At 35.2% G+C, this 20,897-nt stretch overlaps 1 protein-coding gene across 6 annotated transcripts in view; it reads left to right on the top strand.

Moving 5' to 3' along the window:
• Positions 1-1,848: 1,848 nt before the first annotated feature.
• LOC147401534 (zinc transporter) overlaps positions 1,849-20,897 on the top strand; it is a 43,055-nt gene continuing 24,006 nt past the window's right edge. For 2 of the 6 annotated variants that reach the window (XR_015178545.1, XM_086442842.1), the window contains exons 1-8: positions 1,849-2,091; positions 18,188-18,380; positions 18,522-18,607; positions 19,049-19,133; positions 19,264-19,342; positions 19,904-20,034; positions 20,170-20,256; positions 20,384-20,496. Coding sequence is in view for 4 of the 6 variants with exons in the window: in XM_086442842.1 (XP_086298968.1) it covers positions 2,036-2,091; positions 18,188-18,380; positions 18,522-18,607; positions 19,049-19,133; positions 19,264-19,342; positions 19,904-20,034; positions 20,170-20,256; positions 20,384-20,496 (830 nt within the window). In the remaining 2 variants the exon portion in view is untranslated. The remainder of the gene's footprint in view (positions 2,092-18,187; positions 18,381-18,521; positions 18,608-19,048; positions 19,134-19,263; positions 19,343-19,903; positions 20,035-20,169; positions 20,257-20,383; positions 20,497-20,897) is intronic. The other 4 variants (XR_015178544.1, XM_086442840.1, XM_086442839.1 and 1 more) reach the window with 3 other exon arrangements.

Raw genomic sequence — 20,897 nt, 5'->3', positions numbered from 1 at the left:
GTTCGAAGGAAACCCTTACAAATGAAATTACAGAAATTTTATGGACAAAACGGTAATTTCAGTCAAAATTAAGAAAATGGTATTTTCGGAACAAAAAAAAATATGATTTATTATTTTTACCGATTTGGTAAAAAAAATTAATTCCGAAAACGGTACATTTACCATTTTTGGAATTAATTGCTATAGTGTACCGTTTTGGTAAATATTTTCAAAAACTGTACCATTTTGGTAATTTTTTCTTTTATTTTTGTTCGAGATTATGACCCGAATCTTGAAAGTCGTCGAAAGTTTGAATGTTGATCTCAATGTAAAATCCTAAGACTGATAGTTTTGGAATTTTTAATAGTTGTTACATGGGAATTGAAGTTGAGGGACCTTAAGATAGAAAAATCTTACTAAAAGAATTGTTAAGATACTATCTAAGCTTAGAGACTATTTTATAAAGAAACCTTTCTGCAAATGTCTGTCAAGTAATTTTCCCTAGAAATTTTTGGGTGGTATGTCCAAGGCACGTGGAACCACCTAACTAACCAGGGGCGGATTTATATTTGGGGCACTTGCCCCTAAAGAATTTCAAAAGTCTAGAAGAATGAGTTATTGCGATAGATATTAGCAACGCATAAAAATATCCGTCATTATTGCCCTCACAAGAAATTTTCCACTCTTAATTGCCCGAACAAAAAATATATATATATATATATATTTCCCTCTAAGTTGCCTCAGATGGGCTAAATCCTAGCTCCGTCTATGTAACTAACTTAATTCTCTTAGTTGTAGGACCTCAATGGGGTTGATGTCTATATATATTTACTATTGGGAAAGTCCTGAAAAAATTTAATTAGAGTTTCAATAAAACTATGGAATTGTCTCTAACAAAACAATAAAAAAAGCTATGAGTCGACTAGAGTTTGGTGTGACACTAATTTTTTCTTTAAAACTTCAGAGAATTCCCTATTTTGTGGGACGACCATGATTGTAAGAGGCATAGAAAAGAAATCCTGATTACAAGCCAGTAGGTAGTGACTCCTAATAGTAGTAATCACACAGTTTTGGATATTCGAACTTCAACTAGTAATAAATATAGGCTTAATTTGTTACATTTAATTTGACTAAAATTGTGCAAAATCAAAATGATTTCTGCCAACATGAAATATTTATGTTCAAGCATTTTTTCTTTTCTTTTATGGGGGGGTTATTCCCATATAGGATCTCAAAACTTGGCCATCTCAATCTTGGAAGCATCCAAGTGAGGTATCAATTTTGAATCACTCTTCTCATTGAACAAAAAAAAAAAAACTTGATCGAGTTAGCTGGTTTTTGATAATTTTTCACATAAGTATACTTACATTTTAACAACTAAAATGTTTGTGATATAGTGAAAATGAAATATTTATTGAGCAACTATTATTCTTATGTATAAAATAAAATAATTATTTAAACTGATTTGGAAGAGTTGACTCATCCAAGACTTGACTTGGGGTCTAAACTAAAATCTAATGACTTAGATGTATCATCTCCATCTCAATATAATTGTCCGTTCCATTATCTGGTTTGAGATTTGGAAAATGTGAGTTGAGTTTATAAAAATTCAACTGAGTCAATTGGTTTTTTTTATTTTGAAAAAATAAATAAATTGATCTCTAATCATTTAAATAACTGTTACCTTACCTATGTGCAAAAAAGTTTTTTGCGACTGAGAATCTATTAATTGACCACCTTATGGTAATAAAAATGAAAATTATATAAACATATTTAATAGTTTTTTTTTTAATAAATAATTTTAAACCGATTTAAGTGATTCGACTCTCTTGTACGAGACGACTCGTACCCGTCATCATGGTATCGGCCAAGACGAGACGAGATAACGGAAACTCAAACCTGGTCCCATCCCATGAAGCGAGAATTTTCACAAATCAAATCTTACTTCCCTGATTTTCTCTTGAATTTGAGAGCAAAAAACTATGGAGTTGGCTTGGTTCTAACCAAAATATAAAAGTGAAAGCTTGGGATCGACACAGAGAAGCAATTTCTGAAAATGATGTCTCCAAAGCAGATTTCTGAAGATCGAGGAGTCACTGGATCTTCATTTAGGTAAATAAAATAAACCCCCTTCTTCGTTTTCCTGGATTTTCATTTCCTAGAGTAGAAAACCTAATTGATTCAAAGCTCGAATCTTCAAGTTTTTCTCCATTTATGTTTCTCGGTAAGGTTTTAGGTTTCATCTCTCTGTGTGTCTTTATTGAATTTTAGAAACTAGAGCGTTAATTTCGATAAGTTTGAAGTCAACACGTTTTTCTTTTCCCATTGAAGATCATTCCTCAAGTTTAGGGTTGAATTTTTTAATTCTGTGGGAAGTTATAGAACAAATTATCTAACATTGACAATGTGGGTTTGGGAGAATTCAGGTTGTGTAATTACTGTATTGTGGTTCTTAGTAAATTCTGTGACTTTTTCCCCCATTTTGAATATATTAATAGGTTTACCTAACAAGAGAATATCGCTTGGTGATTGTTTATGTAGTTTAAATTTATGCCACCGCTTTCTTATTCAATGCTAAAACCCTTAGAAAACTGGAAGCAGAACCTCTCTAGCGTAACAATCCTGTGGCACTCGCTTCACAGATGAGCGAGAAACATGTTAAAAAAAAAATTCAAAATCATTTTTTTCCCACTGATCCAAGTCCTTGCAAATGGACGGTCACTGAACTCCCACAGTTTGAATGGTCAAATTTAATTCCGATGCTTATGTGGCGCTCTTTCAGTCGTTTAAACCATGCTGCAGGGTGCTACAGGATTGTTACTCTACAGGAGATCCACTTCCAAGAAAACCATGATGTATTGTTTTTTCAGATGGAATTTGAAAGTAGGTAATAGATATGCTCATAGGCATAATTGGATACAAAAATGAGATGGTGTAGGAGGAAGCCCTTTTATGTTTTGTCAATGTTATTTATATAGGATTGTTGGGATGATTTAGTCAAACCCGAGGCTGCATGAAGAGTTGTTGCATTTGTTTGATGTACATCTAGAGGTCATGACTCATGAGGATTGAGGACCTAACATCAGAAAGATAAAATATATCTAAGACAAGTAAATGATGGAATGTATCTCACATGAAAATGACATGACAATCATGTTTTATCTTCTTTAGTGGTTGTTTTCTTTGATCTTGATCCAAATAATTTAAACCATTGGAAAATGCAAGTATTTTTTCCAAAGACTTCAAAGCCAAACAATAAAAGAGAGGTAAGCATGAGAGAGGATCTCACAAGGGCCTACAAAAGAGCAACCCATGAAGAATGATGCAACAAAGTACCTCCCACAACCTTGCATTTGATATGCAAAGGCAATTTGTTCCTATTTAAAGATAAACTCATCAAATATGGAAACATTTGAAGTTGCGATGGATGAAGGCAAGGGCCCTGCCCTGTTTTAAAAAGGAAAAGGAGAGGCCCTTTTAAAAAGCTCTTTTGAGGATCTCTATCAGGTTTCAATGGGAGAGTTCAGTCTCATCCACAGAATAAATTGACGGACAGCTCCTTTCATTTAAAACAGAGAGGGTTTCGGTCGCCTTTTAAAAGCCGAGAGGCAGAGGAATTATTACCTAAAGACATAGAGGAGGAGGGTGCTCGTAGATCAGATTGAGATCGTCAAATTGTGAGATTTTCGGCGGAATAAGAAAGACATCTCGGGAGTTTCAGTAACGATAGAATACGACCCCAATAGAAGTGCGTACATCCGTCTCGTGCACTACAAGGATGGTGAAAAGACATGTATAAAGCATCCCAGAGGGGTCATGATTGGAGATACTCTTTTTTCCGGTCCAAGAGCTCCTGTATGGGGAATGCCCAGAAAAATGAGTGCGGTTTGAATGAGAGATTGACTTTTTAAAGCTTTTGCAAAAATGGCGGTGAAGGGAGAAATATAATATATTATGAAAAATGTATAATTACACTTGCAAAAGAAACTATTTCACATCTGAAAGATGTGTGACAACTTAGTGTGGCACGACAATATACACACGACGCCTTTATAAAGTTCGATATCATTAGATAATGCGTAGCGTTACAAATAAATTATGCTATGGTACAAAGATAATGCACTTTGTTACAAAGGCGCTTTCCCAATTTTCAATTACATCTTTTCTATTTTAAGTCTTCTTTTTGGTATCTGTGTTTTAATCTTCTTCTGATACCTCTTTTCCGTCTGAAATCTTCTTTAGTTTTCAATTACATCTTCTTCTCCGTTTGAAATCTTCTTATTCATATCCGTGTTTTCAATCTTTTTTTGAAATCTTCTTCTTCTCCATCTTCAACCTTCTTCATCTTCTTCAATTGTTCCGATGAAAGCTTTAGCGAAAATGATGGTGAGGTGAGAGAAATATATTATATTATGAAAAAGTGTAATAATTACACCTGCAAAGGAAACTATTTCACATTTGAAAAGATGTGTGACGATTCAACATAGCACAACGATATATTCATGATGCCTTTATAAAGTCTGATATCATTCGATAATGTGTTGCATTACAAATAAATTATGCTACGGTACAAGGGTAATATAGTTCTTTATAAATGCACTTTCCCATTTTTCAATTACATCTTCTCCATTTTTAATCTTTTTCTTCTTCGTGTCTGTGTTTTCAATCTTTTTTGAAACCTTTTCTTCGTTTGAAATCTTCTTCTTTGTCTGAAATCTTTTTCTTTATTTAAAATCTTCTTAATCTTCTTCAACTATTCTGATGAAAACTTCAGTGAAAAATGGCGGAGAGGTGAGAGAAATATATTATATTATGAAAAAATGTAATAATTACACTTGCAAAGGACAACGATAGCAGGTTTAGTGTTAGATCAGGGTAAAGGGCATTTTGGACATGAAAATATATTTTTTGCTGATGTGGCAACTTTTGAGGGTAAACTCTCAATTCAGAAGAGATAAGGCTTGAACTCCTAAATTGTGAAAGTTAGGAGCCCGAATCACTAAAAACCCCTATATTCAATATGTTAATATTTTTGTCCTCTAATGTCATATTATGCCCTCAAGCTATACTATTTTTTTTAGATTTTAACTATAAATATTAATATAATGTGTATCTAAACTCAAAACATACTAAAAATTTCAAAAAACAATTGGTAGCACCTCCCTTATAAACTGGATGTTTACACTTATCACATATTGAAATACCTAAATGAATATATTACATCCATAAAATATCTCCATCCATACACAAAACCTGTCTCATACATACCCAGTGCCATTAAAACTAAATTTAAAGATTTACATTCAAACATATGTATTTAAATTAAAATGCACTTATAATTAAAACATCATATATCACATAGATAAATCTAATAAAACATCTCAGATGAATAATAAGTCAAATGTTTACAACATCTAAATTAAAGTCATGAATTTAAATTAAGTCATCCTTATCCATTAATATCATGCCGATCATAAGCATCTTTATAGCTTGTGCCATGACTTCTCCCTTTTGTTCCATAGCCCTATGTGCTTGGCGTTGTGAATGAACATGTGGATTTGTATGATCTGAAGATGTGGAACTTTTGTCTCTTTTCCTTTTCATAATTGTGGTTGAAGCTTTGGTAGGATGGTCACTAAAGTAGTGGATAATAGGGATATATCGGGTTTAGGGTGTCAGAAGATAGTTCGTAGGTACCATTTCTTCAGTTTGTAGATGATACTGTGTTTTTGTTGGATGCTTCCATTCAGCAAATTCGGGCGTTGAGTGGTATTTTGGTGTGTTTGGAGGCTTTTTCTGGAATACCGTTGAATTCTAGAAAAAGTAAGATTTTTATTGTCAGAGATGTAGAGGACCTAGACTATCTCGGAGCTAATTTGGGGTGCGAGGCGGGGGCTTTCCCTTCATCTTATTTGGAATTACCCTTGGGGGCTTCTTACAATTGCAAATCATTGTGGGAACTAGTCTTGAAAAAAGTGGGTAGGAGGTTATCTTCATGAAAAGCTTGTTACTTGTCAAAAGGGGGCAAGCTTACTTTGATCAAGAGCACTCTATCTAGTATCTCGGTGAATTTCCTCTCTTTTTACTATGCCCACCAGTGTGGAGGTTAAGTTAAACAAATTGTTTAGGGATTTCTTGTGGCATGAACGACAGGCAAGAAGAAGGTTCATTTGGTCAGTTGGAGGGGTAATAAGCATGGGGGTCTAGGGATTAAAAATCTGAAAATTATGAATAAGGCCCTTCTTAGGAAATGGTTATGGAGGTTTGGGCGCGAGAAGAATAGTCTTTGGAAAAAGGTAATTGCAACAAAGTTTGGTGAGAAATCCTTTGGCTGGGAGAGTGGTAGAGTGTCTACGTCTTATGATTGCAGAATCTGGAAAAGGGTTCAGAAGATCCTTCCTTCATTCCAGGGTAACACTTCCTTCAGGGTAGGGGATGGCTTTTTAGTTCGTTTTGGGAGGATTTGTGGTGCGGTCCAGATAGTCTTAAAGTTCGGTATCCAAGTCTGTTCTCTATCTCTTTGAAGAAAGAGAGGTGCGTGGCTGATTTTTTAGACCGCTCCGTGGATGGGTCATCTTGGGACTTGGATTTTAGAAGATCCCTTAATGATTGGGAGATTGAGGATGTCCTTGGTCTTCTGAGAGACCTTGGTGAGTTGGGTGGTAGTTTTGTGGGGGAGTTGTTAGTATTTGGAGACTAGAAAATAAAAACATGTTCTCAGTTAAATCTTTCTACTCTAAATTACTAAATCTGATTGGAACCTTTTCGTAGGGTCTTAATATTCCGTCCAAGATAGCTTTCTTTGTCTTGGTGGGAGTTCAAGGCAAATTGCTTACCGTGGACAATCTTACGAAAATGGGGATCATTTTGGCCAACTTTTGCAGCTTATGTAAGTCGGATGGGGAATCGGTGAATCATATCCTCCTCCACTATGAGTATGCTCATAGGGTTTGGTCCCTTTTCTTTTATTTGTTCGGTGTGAGGGGGGGGGGGGGGGTGCATGTCCAAGTCCCTTTGGGGTGTATTTAAAGGTTGGTCTCATTGGGGTTTAGGCTTTCAAGTCTTCAAGAGGAAGCTATGGTTCCTTTTACCTTTTGCCATTTGTTGGAGCTTGTGGTGTGAAAGAAATAACAGAGTTTTCGAGAATAAGGAGAAAGTAGTTCACAACATGAATATTGATATCCTTAGTCTCTTATTTCATTGGAGCTCGGTATACGATCGAGAGGGGTTCATTTTGAAGACTTTTTGCGGAGGTGAGATTGGGTTTGTAATTATATAGGTAGCTTGTAGCCTTGTGAATATGTTGGTTTTGCGGTTTCTATTTTTTTAGTTTAATTCCATTTGGTTCTCTTTGTTTGCCTTTGGGGTTTTAGGTCTCATCTACCGCCCTCATTAATAAAAGCATTTTTATAGATAAAAAAAAAAAAAAGGTATGGAACTTTCTTCTACAAAATCATCTCAATCATATTGGACAAATTCTACATCTGCTAAGTCCTTTTTCCCAATAAAATTGTGTAACCCCATATAGCCAATCACAAATTCCCGTTGTGTATCAAATGAATATGGATGTTCCTCAATCAAGATTGCCTATTGTGCCTTCAAAACACCAAAATACCGTTCAATCGCATTACGTAAGGAAGAGTGTAGATTGAACAATTCTTTCTTTCATTTTTCCCATGCACTCATCCGAAAATCTTGTAGATGGTATCAGACACCTCTATATGTTGCCAAGTAGCCATCCGTTAATGGGTACCCAGAGTCAACTAGGTTGTATTTAATCAAAATTTACTATTAAGATTATCATAAAATATTCAAGTAAATAAAATATTAGCTTTGATTAATACTTTAAATATTGACCTTTTGATGGATGTAGAAATCTTGAATTGGGGTCATTGATGGTATTTGAAAATACATTAGAGTCATTTGTTTGTCCCTCCCAACTAGCCATGACATGCAAAAATCATGTCGAAAGAGCATACAACCAACACATTCTTTGTTATGTCCTTTTGACCTAAGAAGCGAAGTTGGTCCGTTGCAGGAACACGATCACGTATATGTGTTACATCTATCACTCTCACACAGTCCTTCATATTGAAATAACAATAAATAAGAAAATGCATGAATTATAATGACATCTATTGATGTTAATATATAAAAAATATGGGATAAGATACCTTGAAGAAATGCCAATATTTTTGACTAGTTCAGATTTTAGGAGGGATCTCATTGGCGTATCGGGGCACAATAAGAGACTTACACAAGCGTATAATCGCCTCCAAGACTCTATGGAAATGTATACTTACAGTTTCTTCAGAATGTTGAAAGCAATTAGCAACCAACCTCATACTCGCATTTTGTCCTAATATCATTAGGAACATTCTCAAAGAAACTTCTAAAGTTACATGTTTTGTTCTTTTAAGTTTCCCTCATCACGAAGAGAAGACAATAATTTGTTAAAAATGTGTCTCCATCCTAAATTGTTCATGACATAATTATTTTTTGACAAAACATAGTACATAAATTCTTGTTCAGTAAAACCAGAGTTTGTCTTGGGTGGTTTATATAAACTATATTTGCGTTGGGATACAATTTGATATGTTGTTGATGCAATTGCTAACATTTCAAATTCATCATCTGATGATGAATCTATCAATTCTGCATCCGACTATGAATCCATCAAGCCTATCTGTGTTAAAAAATGTTATAAAATATAAAAAATGTGACTTATGAACATAAACATTTACTATAATTAAAACAAAAGTTCAACAAACATAAACATCTATTATAATTAAAATAGAAGTCCAACAAACATAAACATCCACTACAATTGAAACAAAAGTTCAACAAACATAAACATCCAACAAACATGGATAAAGACAAAAAGTTATCCAACCAAAGGGGACCACATACACTCTACTACCACTAGAGTCTGTCTACCCCTACACATCACTACCACCACCAGCTTGGTTCCTCTTATTCAACAATTATTGTACACACATCTCCTTTGTCTTCAAACTGTAGAAGATACCTTTGAACCCCCTCTTCTGTTTAATGTTATCTAATGCCCAAAGATAAACTTTACTCATTGGTGGGATATCATCTGATAGTTGGTCGAAGTGCTCAACACACTTTGAGAAATTGCTCCTTTTGGTATTCTGTGTCTCGATAGCTTGAACAAGTTGACCAAACTCCTCTTCAAGTCTAGCTTTCGGTCCCCATCTTGTGACGTGATTAAAACTCCTCACTAAATGATCTCCTCCATGAAGGTATGCAAACTGGTATCTCACGCTCAAGATTATCTTCATTTTGAGATATGTTTGGTGGAGGTTGGGTCTCAGACTGGATCTCTGGTTGTTTATTTGGGACTAAATTAGGACTATAATCATCTAGATTCTCTACAACAAACTCATTATTCATTGTAGATGATCGTGCGTGAGATCCACGTCCCACCGAATATAATGTCTAATTCATTCATGTATTCAAGTCTCTTGAAATGAAATTTGCCCTCATTTGGATGAGTATTTAAAAAAAAATATTAATATCCATTATTAAAAAAGTGTAATTGATCAATTGTTTGAGTATTACTTTCAACCTCTCAGTCTACCAAGGCTCGTCTATAACAATTACATTCCTTACTTTGTCAAATCCAATTCCACTCATTCTCATCAGACCATTTCAACTCTTCCAATCTCCCTTTATTTTATCTCAGTGGTTCTTAAGTTGTTTTTGTTCTCTTCTCAAGCTCAGAACAAATGATTGACCAACTAACGCAGAACGCAAATCAAGTCAACGGTCAAGAGTTTCGAAAATTTGTAATTATTAGGTTTTCACTTATATAGGTCTAGATTTATTATTCGGGATTATTTTAGATTAGTTATTTATTTAGTTTTTTTGTTTTTGTTTTAGGACTTTAATTTATGTTTTTTGGGCTTGTTTTGATGTTTTATTGGCCAATGGTCTTAGTATAATATTTAGAGGCACTTCAATAACTTTAGTTTGTCTTTTATTTAAGTTTATGAAGCTTGAAAAATTAGGAGAAAGAGAGCTAGGAAATTAGGTTATTTATTTGAAATTTTAATTTGATTAGGATTTTTGGATTTATTTTCTTTATATATATATTATATTAGGGTTTTTTTTGAACGAAGAATTTTGATGAATAAAGAATGAGTTTCTTCTGTGGAGTGAAGTTAGTTCTCCACCATTCTTAGTGTGATTTTAAGGTTCTATATTTTCTATCTTCTCATCTTTCGATTTTTTATTTATTTATTGTTTCTTGATTTTCTTGAAATCTCAATTCTTGACTCTATCAAGAATCCTCTTTTCTTGATTTTCTTTTAATCTTTTTTGTTCTTGATTTTCTTTATTTTTGAATTCTTAAAGTCTTGAATCTTGATTTCGGGAAACCCATTTTATTTTTCCCTTAACCCTTTCACATTTATATTACCAAACCTTTTTTTCTAAAGAAAAAAAAAACATAATTTTTCAAACCCTTGTTGCCCAAATCCTAAATCTCTAAACGAAATTCCTTAACCTTTGTTTTCCTCTTCTTCGCTCACGTCTTGCATCACCAATCTAGCTTATCCAAACTAGGGCCATTTCTATGACTTTGTTGGATCAATTCAAGACATTTATATATATATATATATATATATATATATATATATATATATATAGGTAAATGTCTTGTGTTTTTCTCTTGTCCATACAAATTTTGATTTTTCTTGGTGAGAAGCAACCTCCTTCCCCTTAGATTGAGTTTCAGACATCTTCTACTATCTTTAAAATTCAATGCATAAACTTAGTCCATTCACCATAGCCATGTCTTTCAAAAATTATTTTCACAAAAAGAATAACCTAAAATACATAATTTATCTAAAATTGAAATAACTTCCACAGAATAATTTTCACAATGGTAACAAGTCAAAAGTGCAAACAAAAGCTTATCACAACAAGAAGGTTTCAATAATCCATTTACAATTTTAAAAAATAGCTTAAAATAGAATTTTAGTAACCAAATTTACTCAAGCTAAAAATAAACCAACAAACTACTTGAAATCCCACTACAAATCAAAACTAACCTTTGAGGAATGGTTGCAATAAAACACTCGTCTCTTGGATAATGTCATTTGTATAACATCATGGAAATCTAGGATTCCTCATTCTCAATTAATATCCACTTTTCTATTCAGCCATGTGGCATCATCACATGGGTTATGTGGAAAGTAGTACATCTCAAGAGTTTGAAGACCTGCATCCAAGGTTCTGTTGAGGGCTTAAGGAAGTATTTATGTCTCTGGGCACTAATTATTGTTCTTCAATAATAACGATCTTTGCATTTGATGGGTGTTCTTTTACTTATTTCTTTCTAGTCTTGATGAAAAGATCAATTTTTTTAATGTTATTTATTTATTATTCTATTTTGAATATGTGGGGGATGCATAAATAGTGATCAATGACATCTTTTTAAAGAGGAAGATGACAAACAAATCTAGTTTTTATACTTGTTTGATCTGAAGCCTATAAAGAAATATAGGGCTCATTATAATAAAGTCAACCAAGAAAATAAAGTGAAGATTTGGTTCTTTGTTTGTGAACCAAAATCAACTCTAAATCGTCCAAAAACCATGAATGAGATTACAAGAACATAGGGAATATTCACGTTTTCTTTACCTAGGTTTCTTGAAGCAATTGGAGTTGGAGTTACAGCTAGTCAAGCTCGTGCCCTAGGAAGTTTCAAGATTTTCCTCACCAAAATCGACAGAGAATAAAGTGGGGAAGAAGATTGAGAGAAATCGCAAGTTGGAGCAAAAAGATCTAAAATCTGGGGAAGAAGATAAAGAAGTAGATAGGCAGAAATCGTAGGCTCTAGGGTGTTGAAGTCGACAGAGAGAGACCCCCCTCTTCTGAAATCTTGGTATTTGGGATTTTTTGTTGGAAATTTTAACATTGGCCAAGGGTATTTTGGGAAGAAAATGTAATTTTTGACGGATTAAAATCCTCTCTGTGCAAGAGCAATATGAGAAGTGGGTTTTGGAGACTTCTCATCTAGGGGAGCTTTTTACTCTCCGCAAGAGGTAAAATCAGACTTGTTCTTTTATCCAAACATGTGGTGAACTACTTCTAACTCCTCGCAAGAGCTAGAAGTACTCTGATCCTCAAATCCAAACGCATACTTGGCATTTTTAATACCCTTCTTTTAGCCATTTACTTTTGATTGTACCTCAAACATGTTTATTTAGTTTGTTAACTAGGTGAACGTTGTCTTGAATTTCATTTTCCTTGTCTTATTTTAAAATGCAATACTATTCCATTTTTCTTCTTTGTCTATGTTTGGCTCTATGAATTCGGCTTTATTGGGGAAATGGTTGTGGAGGTTTGGGGAGGAGGGAGATAGTTTTGGAGGAGAGTAATTGTGGATAAATTTGGTGTGAGCATGAATGGTTGGGAGAGTGGGCCGGTTGGAGGTGCTCTAGGGTGCGGAGTGTGAAAGGGCATTCTAAGAAGACTTCCATTATTTAAGAAAAAAGTGAAATTTAAAGTCAAAATGGGAGTAAGGTGAGGTTTTGGGAGGATTGGTGGTGTGGGGAAGGACCTCTAAAAGACTTGTTCCCATATCTTTTTGTTTTGTCTTCGAAAAAGAATCAAGTCATCTCTCTTGTCACTAACTTTATAAATGGAGTGACAAACTGAGACTTTGGGTTTAGACGAACATTTAACGATTGGGAGGTGGATATTTTAGGGAGATTAGTCTGTTTGGTGGAAAATAGCTACGCTAGAAGATCCTCGGACGACCAAAGATTGTGGAGTGGTACTAGGGATGGGAAGTTCATGGTTAAATCTTTGTATGCTGGTATTGCCCAAAGGAGTGTTTTGTCTTTCCCTCATACGTTTGTTTGTTTGGGGTGGTAAAATACCCCCTAAGATATCGATCTTTCTGTGGATGGCGGCTCTGGGTAGACTTCCAACCATGGACCAGTTAATCAGAAGAGGTTTTATTTCTTCGAATCAATGTAGTATGTGTAGATTCCAGGTGGAAACGGTGGACCATTTACTCCTTCATTGCCAGGTGGCCCACCACATTTGGGCTCATTTTTTGTCCTTGTTTGGTTTAAAGGGTTGCTTTCCTTGCTCGGTTAAGCAGACTTTGGAATCTTGGCTGGCATGGGGAAGCTCTTTTACGTTATCAAAATGGATTATGTGGTTCTTGACCCCTTTTGCGGTTTGTTGGGGCATTTGGTTAGATTGTAATGGTTGCATTTTTAAAGGAAAAGTATCTTCGTTCGATAGTTTGGTTTTATCGATCTTGGAGTTTCTTTTCACTTGGAGCAAACTTTATACCGAATTTAAGGGGGTCTTTTTTGAGGATTTTGTTGCGAGATGGGAGAGGATTTGTTCTTTGTCGTGATTGTCTTTTGTAGCTTTCGCTGCTTTGTGCCATATCTTTTTTGGTGCTCTCTTTATTGGGTGGGTCTTCTCGACCCCCCTCGTTTTCTTTATTTATCAATAAATTCATCTTTATTGATAAAAAAAAAGTTCCCTTGCACTCAACCAAGTGTGTTCTTATTACAAATATTTAGGTCATTTTTTAGATCTTTCAATTTTCTCAAAAAATACGTAGTTTAGTCTACCATCAAAACTATAAGAAGCCCACTAGTCAACAACTTTCTTCATTATTACTAGGTTCCTGGAACCACATCAAATTAAAGTAGATGAGGGATGATCGACATCTAACTCCATTAAAATTCAACATTAAGGAAGCGATCAGATTAGGGATAAAAAACTAGTCTGAGGAAGGTTATTAAAGGGAAGCATGGGGAGAAGTTACGTGATTAGGAGAGTAAGGAAGTTAAGTTACCTTATGGTTGTAGTTTATGGAGGGGAATCATGAGTGTGAACCATAGATTCAAAGAGTTGGTGGGTTTTGACAGGGGTAGTAGGGAGAGAATATGAATGATCTGGGAGGATAGGTGGTGCGGTAATTCCCCACTATCCACACAATTCCCAAGGTTGTATGTGCTTTCTTTGAAAAAGAAAAATTCAATTGTTGACTTTTTGAACAACTCTAGTAGTGAGCTTGCCTGGGATTTTGGTTTTATAAGAGATTTCAATGATTGGGAGATTCAGGAGTTGACCTTGTCTTTGAGGAATCGATATCTCACATTTTGATACATTGCCCTTTGGTGCATAGAATTTGGATTCATTTCTTGTATCTTTTCAATTGCCCTTGGGTGTTTCCTTCTACAGTCTTGTCACTATTCCAACTTTGGAACCATAATGTGTTCGAGGGTAAGAAGAGGTACCTTTGGTCTATTACCCCTTTTGTCATGTGCTGGGTAATTTGGCGAGAAAGGAATAAAAGAGTTTTCAATGACAAGGCTTTGGAGTTTCAAGACGTCATTATGGAGGTGCACGTTCTTTTGGAGTAAATTGGAGCCGGAATTCAAAGGGGTGTTCATCGATGATTTTGTATTTAGATGGAATTCCTTTTGCGATAACTAATTGTGTAAATTTTATTTTATGTTGTGATGACTGTCTTTTGATGCATTATGGTTCATTATCTCAACTAGTCTTTTCCTATTAATACAATTGATCTACTTATAAAAAAAAGAAAAAAAAAAAAAAACCAGTCCTTCCTACATAACTTAGGATTATAGTGGTTATTTGACCATTTGAAATTATCACTCATTGGTGGGAAATTCATCAACTAATTCCGATCCGTGAAATCAGAAATATTTTCTCGTGCTCCTAGATATTCTAGCCCCCTTCTTTTCTGTGCCTAAATCTGATGACATTGAAGGCCCTCTGTGGGGATTCATAGAGCATCCCACAATCCCCAAATATCATCAACCCGCCTATAATTGGTCGAGCTGAATCCATTTTCGAACTACATAAGAGGTTGGACTGAGAAAGCTCCAAGTAGTTGGATTTCACCCTTACCACTCCAATTCTAGACTACTAGAATGCCCCTATATGGGCCGATCGAGGATAACACTTCCCAACCAATTTTTTTGGCCCCCATATCTCTTCCACCACTTGATCATAGACTTTCATTAATTTAATTTCTTGAAGAATTCAGCAACTTTAGATTTCTTGATCATTTTTAATTAGCCAATCCACGTATTCCATGATGATTTAAGATTCATTATTAATAAGAAATTACCCTTCGTCGGTATAGTTTGTGGCTATGAAGGCCATCAAAATTAGAAAAAAATAATTTTTAATCTTTTGATTTCTTTGGATTATTTAGGTCTCTAGATTCTCTCCCTTTGATCGGGACTTCAATGCCTTATTTGAGTCAATATTTTCTTCTGCTCTCTGAGTAGCTTGCTCATCAACTTTTCTTGTCTTTGTTGACTAGGTCATACGATGGGTCAACCTCAAATTGGATCCATATCTAGATCCAATTTTTTTTTTTTTTTCCTGGATCATAATTCAAATCCGACTCAGATTCGACTAGGTAAAATGGGTGCACACGGCTCGGTTTGGGGGCAAAATTGGAACCGAACTGAACTGAACTTGATTAGTTCTACAAATCCGGAACCGGAACGGGAACCGAAAGCGAACTAATTGCCCCTTAGAACCAAACCGACCTTAGTTCAGTTTGGTTCGGTTCTCGGGTCTCCTAAACATAGTTATCAAGACACTAATTATCAAATCTTATGACTAAAAGACCACGAACATCAATGATTTAGTCAAAAGGTGCAACAAAGAGAATGACACTAGCAATATAATATTAATATCTCTATAATCTCAATTATCTACTTAATAACATGAGTGATTTTTTCAAAATTGAAACTCATTAGATGGTTAGGGCTATGTCATTTGGACCACTTAGATTGGTGACTAAATTTGTTAGAGTACAGAAAACAAATAGTGAGAGCTCTTTTTGTTATGTTTAATTTTATTTGTTAAATAAATGTATATATATTATATGGGGGGCGTTCAATGGCAAACTTTTTGGCAAAACATTTTTCAAAACATGAGTTAGAAGTTTTGGAATGGGCTGATTTTTGGTGAGGATGATCTCTACGGTGAGGAGATCATCCACACCAAAAATCAGCCCATTCCAAAACTTCTAACCCCATCAAAAATAGTTTACAAAAAATGGACGGTCCACGATTTTTCAACTGGTAAACATGGGTTAGAAGTTTTGGAATGGGCTGATTTTTGGTGAGGATGATCTCCTCACCGTAGAGATCATCCTCACCAAAAATCAGCCCATTCCAAAACCTCTAACCCATGTTTTGAAAAATGTTTTGCCAAAAAGTTTGCCCTTGAACGCTACCCATATTATATAATATATATAATTAAGCATATTCGATCCCTTTCTTTGATTCAGGCCTACTTCAAGGGTCCAAACCCGTTAAATTTGGTTTTTGAATCACTTGGATTTTTGGGTCAAGTTCAACCTTTTATGCTGTACTGTTGACTGAAATAATTTCCTCATCTCCTTTTTTTATCCTACATTCTTCATTTCTGGTACCATCTTGAAGCTCATTAGTGAATAAATCACTTCTTCTATATGCTTTGTACTTTGGGACCAATTTTTTGGGCATGGGCTTCCCCATGCTAATGGTCCTCCTTGACCTTCATGGTGGTGTTACCATTACTGAAATTGATGGCTTCTTACCAATGAATCCATTAATTTCTTCATATCCATGCTGTCTACTCGGAGTAGATTAGTCATGCCCAACTTCCAGATTCCCCTAGCTGAGACATCCGATTGAATCATTAGTCAAGTTGAGTTTGTACAGGCTTGTGAGCTCATTCTCGAACCAACTACCTAATCTCTCAAATGGGTTAAGCTTTGAATCCTTGTTATTTGATGTTGGTTGATTGTAGGGGCACCATGAGCATCAACATCTTCCTGATAGATTACTCCTTGGTCTAATATAGACCTGGTCTTCAGTATAAACTTCGCTGCCCCTCCATTGAAGTAAGGCTAATTTTTTTTTTCCTTTCTTGATCCTCTTTGTACAAAACCTAGAGTATTTTTGTTGATCAACTACTCTCTTGCACTCTGTTATACTTTGGTACCGTACTTCCAGACCATAGCTACTAGAAGCACCAAAGGGCTGTTCTATGATGGAAACTAGAGGGTCATCAAAAACTAGAAATTGAACTATGACTGGAAGTGGATGTGGAAGTGGGAGCAGAGTGCTAGGTAGAAGATTCCTGTCACTAAGCTCCGGATTCTTGAACTCTAACAATGGAAATTGGGACGAAGAAGCTATAGATTTCCTTTTATGGTTTAAAAACAAACGATTCTTATTTGATATTGCAACATCTTCTCTAAACTTTGGGCCTCTTGACAATGTTTCCCTTCTGACTTAAGTTTTTTGCACAGCCACCACGATTCTGACTTTCATATTAACATTGTTGTCCTTGGACTTTGGGATAATTGCCATTGCAGTGCTCCCACTTTCAAAATTTGGTTCCAAGGACTCAACTTATCTCAATTCACTCCACAAATCCCTATGAATTTATGATATATTTAATCTTCTCCAAATCTATATCATTTACCTATTTTCAGGTCCACATGCACGCTCAAATATTTTTTCCCATCTAGTCCTCAAATCATGGTTATTAGAGCTCTTTGGAGAGTCTAAGCATTCTCTTTGGATGGTCATCATGGGACTCACTTGGTGACCATTCCATCCTTGTATAATAGTGATTTTAGATATTAGCCTTAATGTTATTGTTAAAATGATAAGTAGTCCTTTGACAACAAAATGTCTCAACTATTATTCAACTCCAGGACCATCATAAAGTTATCAATGGCCTTACAGATGGCACTAGTTAGGTTTGTCCTTGAATACCCCAAGAGTTCAGTACCTAACATTTTTTTTCCTACATACAAAACTCCCCCAACCGGACTAAAGGAATATCCTTGTAAGAAGTCTTAGAGGCTTTTACCAATGAAATAGGTCTAAAATTTTTAGAGAACTAAAAACCCTTGATTTGAACCCTTTCATAGTTGCATACTGGGATAACCGATAACATTGACAAGTCAAATTACTCTCCCCAAGTTCAGGTTAACTCCATGTGTATGCTTTGGTGAGTTATATATGAATCAGAATTCTTGCATTTAAAACTTATTGCTAAATACTTCAAGCTTTGTATTCTCTTTGATCCTTTAGAAACTTGTCTCTCTAACTTGTGCAGAGTGAACACAATTAATAATACCCTGGACTATTTCTTCCTGTAGGTACACTCCCTTGCAGATAATTCATATTGTTGGAAATTTCATGAGAATATGGTCGATATACTCTATGTTCCAGTATTTATCTCAGCAGGGAACTTCAGTTGTAGTTTTTAGCTTTAGTTGTTTAGTTCCATCATCCATACTCTTTCTAGCATTGCAAAAGCCTTGGAAAGGGAGACCCCTCTCCAGTCAACAGGTTAAATTACACTCTTTCACTTCTCTTTTCCGTAAAAGATATTACAATAAAAAGAAGAGAAAATTTATTTGTTTTGTTGGCTCTCTTTTGGATGCAAATCTGCAACTGTTTATTTTGATAGGAAGTTCAATATTGTTTCAGGTTGTACCTTCCATAATCAATGGAGGCATAACATCCTTATACTTTATCTTGTGGGCAAAGGGCCTCAAGTCATGTGGCCCCCTTAGGTAAGTTTCGTTTTACTCTTAATGTTTACATGCTTATTGAGCAATGTAGGCCTTGTTTGAAAAGCAATTGCACCTGAAGTAGCTATTTTAGATGTCATGATTAATGAAATTTATGCAGATCATGGTCAGGTGGCCATAAGAGAAATAATAAGGCTAATTACGTGCATGAATTTGATTGATTAAAGGCCATATTGAACTTAACATAAGAAGATGGTGCAAGTATGTGTGATGCCTTGTAATTTCATGATCCTCTGTTTTTCTACTACGAGTACTTCAGTGCATTTTAGTTTGCTTTCTTCATATTGTTTTACTCTGGACCTTTGAAAGATATGCTGGTTTTGGCATTCTGCTAGAACAATCTTTCTCGTGATATATCACTAAGTTCTAATTGCTGACAAAGTATGTATGTCTTTGATTAACTATGTTTCTGTTGAACTTCAGAGCTATAATGGCGGAGTATGCTGGTGCTATTCTTGGAGTTCTATCTGCAGTATTGTATGGGAGAAGAGGGCACCTTTGGAAAAAGGTGGTGACGTTAGATGTCTTTCATAGTCTGTAATTTCTGCATCAGTTGTTTTCCTTCTTTCAATAAGTTTCAAAAGAAAGCAACATATTTGTTAAGTCTTTAATTTGATCAAATGGGTGATATTTACCAGCTCGGAGGACTCATTGCGATGTTGGCATCATTCTACTTTTTGTCTCAAGGATGGGCGATGGGCACTTATTCACCATTCTATATCCTTCCAAATATTGAAACTTTCTGATATTGATAATTGTAACAAGCTAATTGGTGAAGTAGCGTCATGGTTTCAAAACTCGGTTTAACGTCTCGTCTCAAATAACTCAGTTTATAATGGTTTATTTATCTATACTTAAATTAAAATAATTATATTTTTTAATAAATTAAGGTAGATTAGAAGATGTTTCGTCATAAGATCATCTTTTCTTTATATAATAAATAATTAAATTCTAAAAAAATTAAGTATTTTAATCAAAATATACAAAATCCCGGTTGACTTGGCTGAGATTTTCAAAATGTTGTCCGAGTCATCTTGTTTATCCCATGAGATGGTATGTTGGCTGACACACCGTGTATATCCATCTTGTTGCTTAACGTGACCGAGTTGACTCAAGCTCGTCATCTCGGTCTCGGACGAGATTTAAAACCATGAGTAGCTTAGATACCGCCATTTATTTATTTTATTTATTTCCATAATTGTGTAGAATCATCTGCTATAGAAGTTTGGTAAGGATTGTATATTTGTTTGTATACGAGTATCCTTGACCAGAGAGTACCATTTAAAGATAGGCTTGATACAGAGCATGAGATAGATGAAGTGTTGGGGATGAAGCAAATGACCATTCCCATCTTTGCTGGAATCTTGTCAGTTTTGAGAAGGGTGATTGCACGGCGTGTGTCACTCAAGGTATTCCTACCCATTCATGGATAGTTATCTTTTGCAGTGACTGTTGAGCAGGATTTCTATCCTAACCGGTATTCTACTGAAAACCACCAATTTACCATGGATAATAGCTGAGTGTAACCTTTGTGTGTTTTTCAGAATCAGCTTAAAAGGCGACTTCATGCAATAACTATTGCTTCTGCTACATGCTTTCTATTTCCTTGGGCCATCTGGGACATGATATTAGTAAGTTCAGCCATGATAACTAATGTTCCCATATCAGTATGCTTATACTAGATGGGCTTATTTTGGCAAGTTGTCGTGATTGACAGTTGCTTGTTTCCTCTCTGTGCTTTTCTTGGAGTAACTTTAGGGATCAACTTCTGATGGCAGCATCAAGTTGCCATTTTCGACATGGGCATATTGGAGCACAATTCTCTTTGGAGTTATCTTAATATTCTACGTTGATAATATTGCTGAGGAGAGGTACATTACTGTCATAGAATCTGTTAAATATTCCTCTTGCTTCACCATCAAGCAAAATTGTGATTAGTAACATTTTTCAAAACTGGTATGTGCACTGGCATGCATGTGTCCTTGCTTGGCCATATTCAAGCAACGAGCAATCAACAACTCCATTGGCTTTTCTAAACTCATAAATGTACAAAATATCTCATCTTCTTCATCGTAAGAGAAATAGAAATAGAAATAGAAATTATTGAGCTTATCAGCAAGCTTCCATGAACCATCAACTTTTCTAAAAACTCGGTATAGTCACAATATAGGATTTGGTGTCCCATCTATTGTGCAACTTTCCAAGACAGAATTTCATCTTCATTGAGATCTTTAGTTCCAATCAACTGGGAGGGCAGTTCAAGTTGTTTGTA

This window comes from Akebia trifoliata, chromosome 5 (genome assembly GCF_017979445.1).
Source record: "Akebia trifoliata isolate Shusen 1 chromosome 5, ASM1797944v1, whole genome shotgun sequence".
Lineage (NCBI taxonomy): Eukaryota > Viridiplantae > Streptophyta > Magnoliopsida > Ranunculales > Lardizabalaceae > Akebia > Akebia trifoliata.
This window is presented reverse-complemented; position numbering and strand designations above follow the sequence as displayed.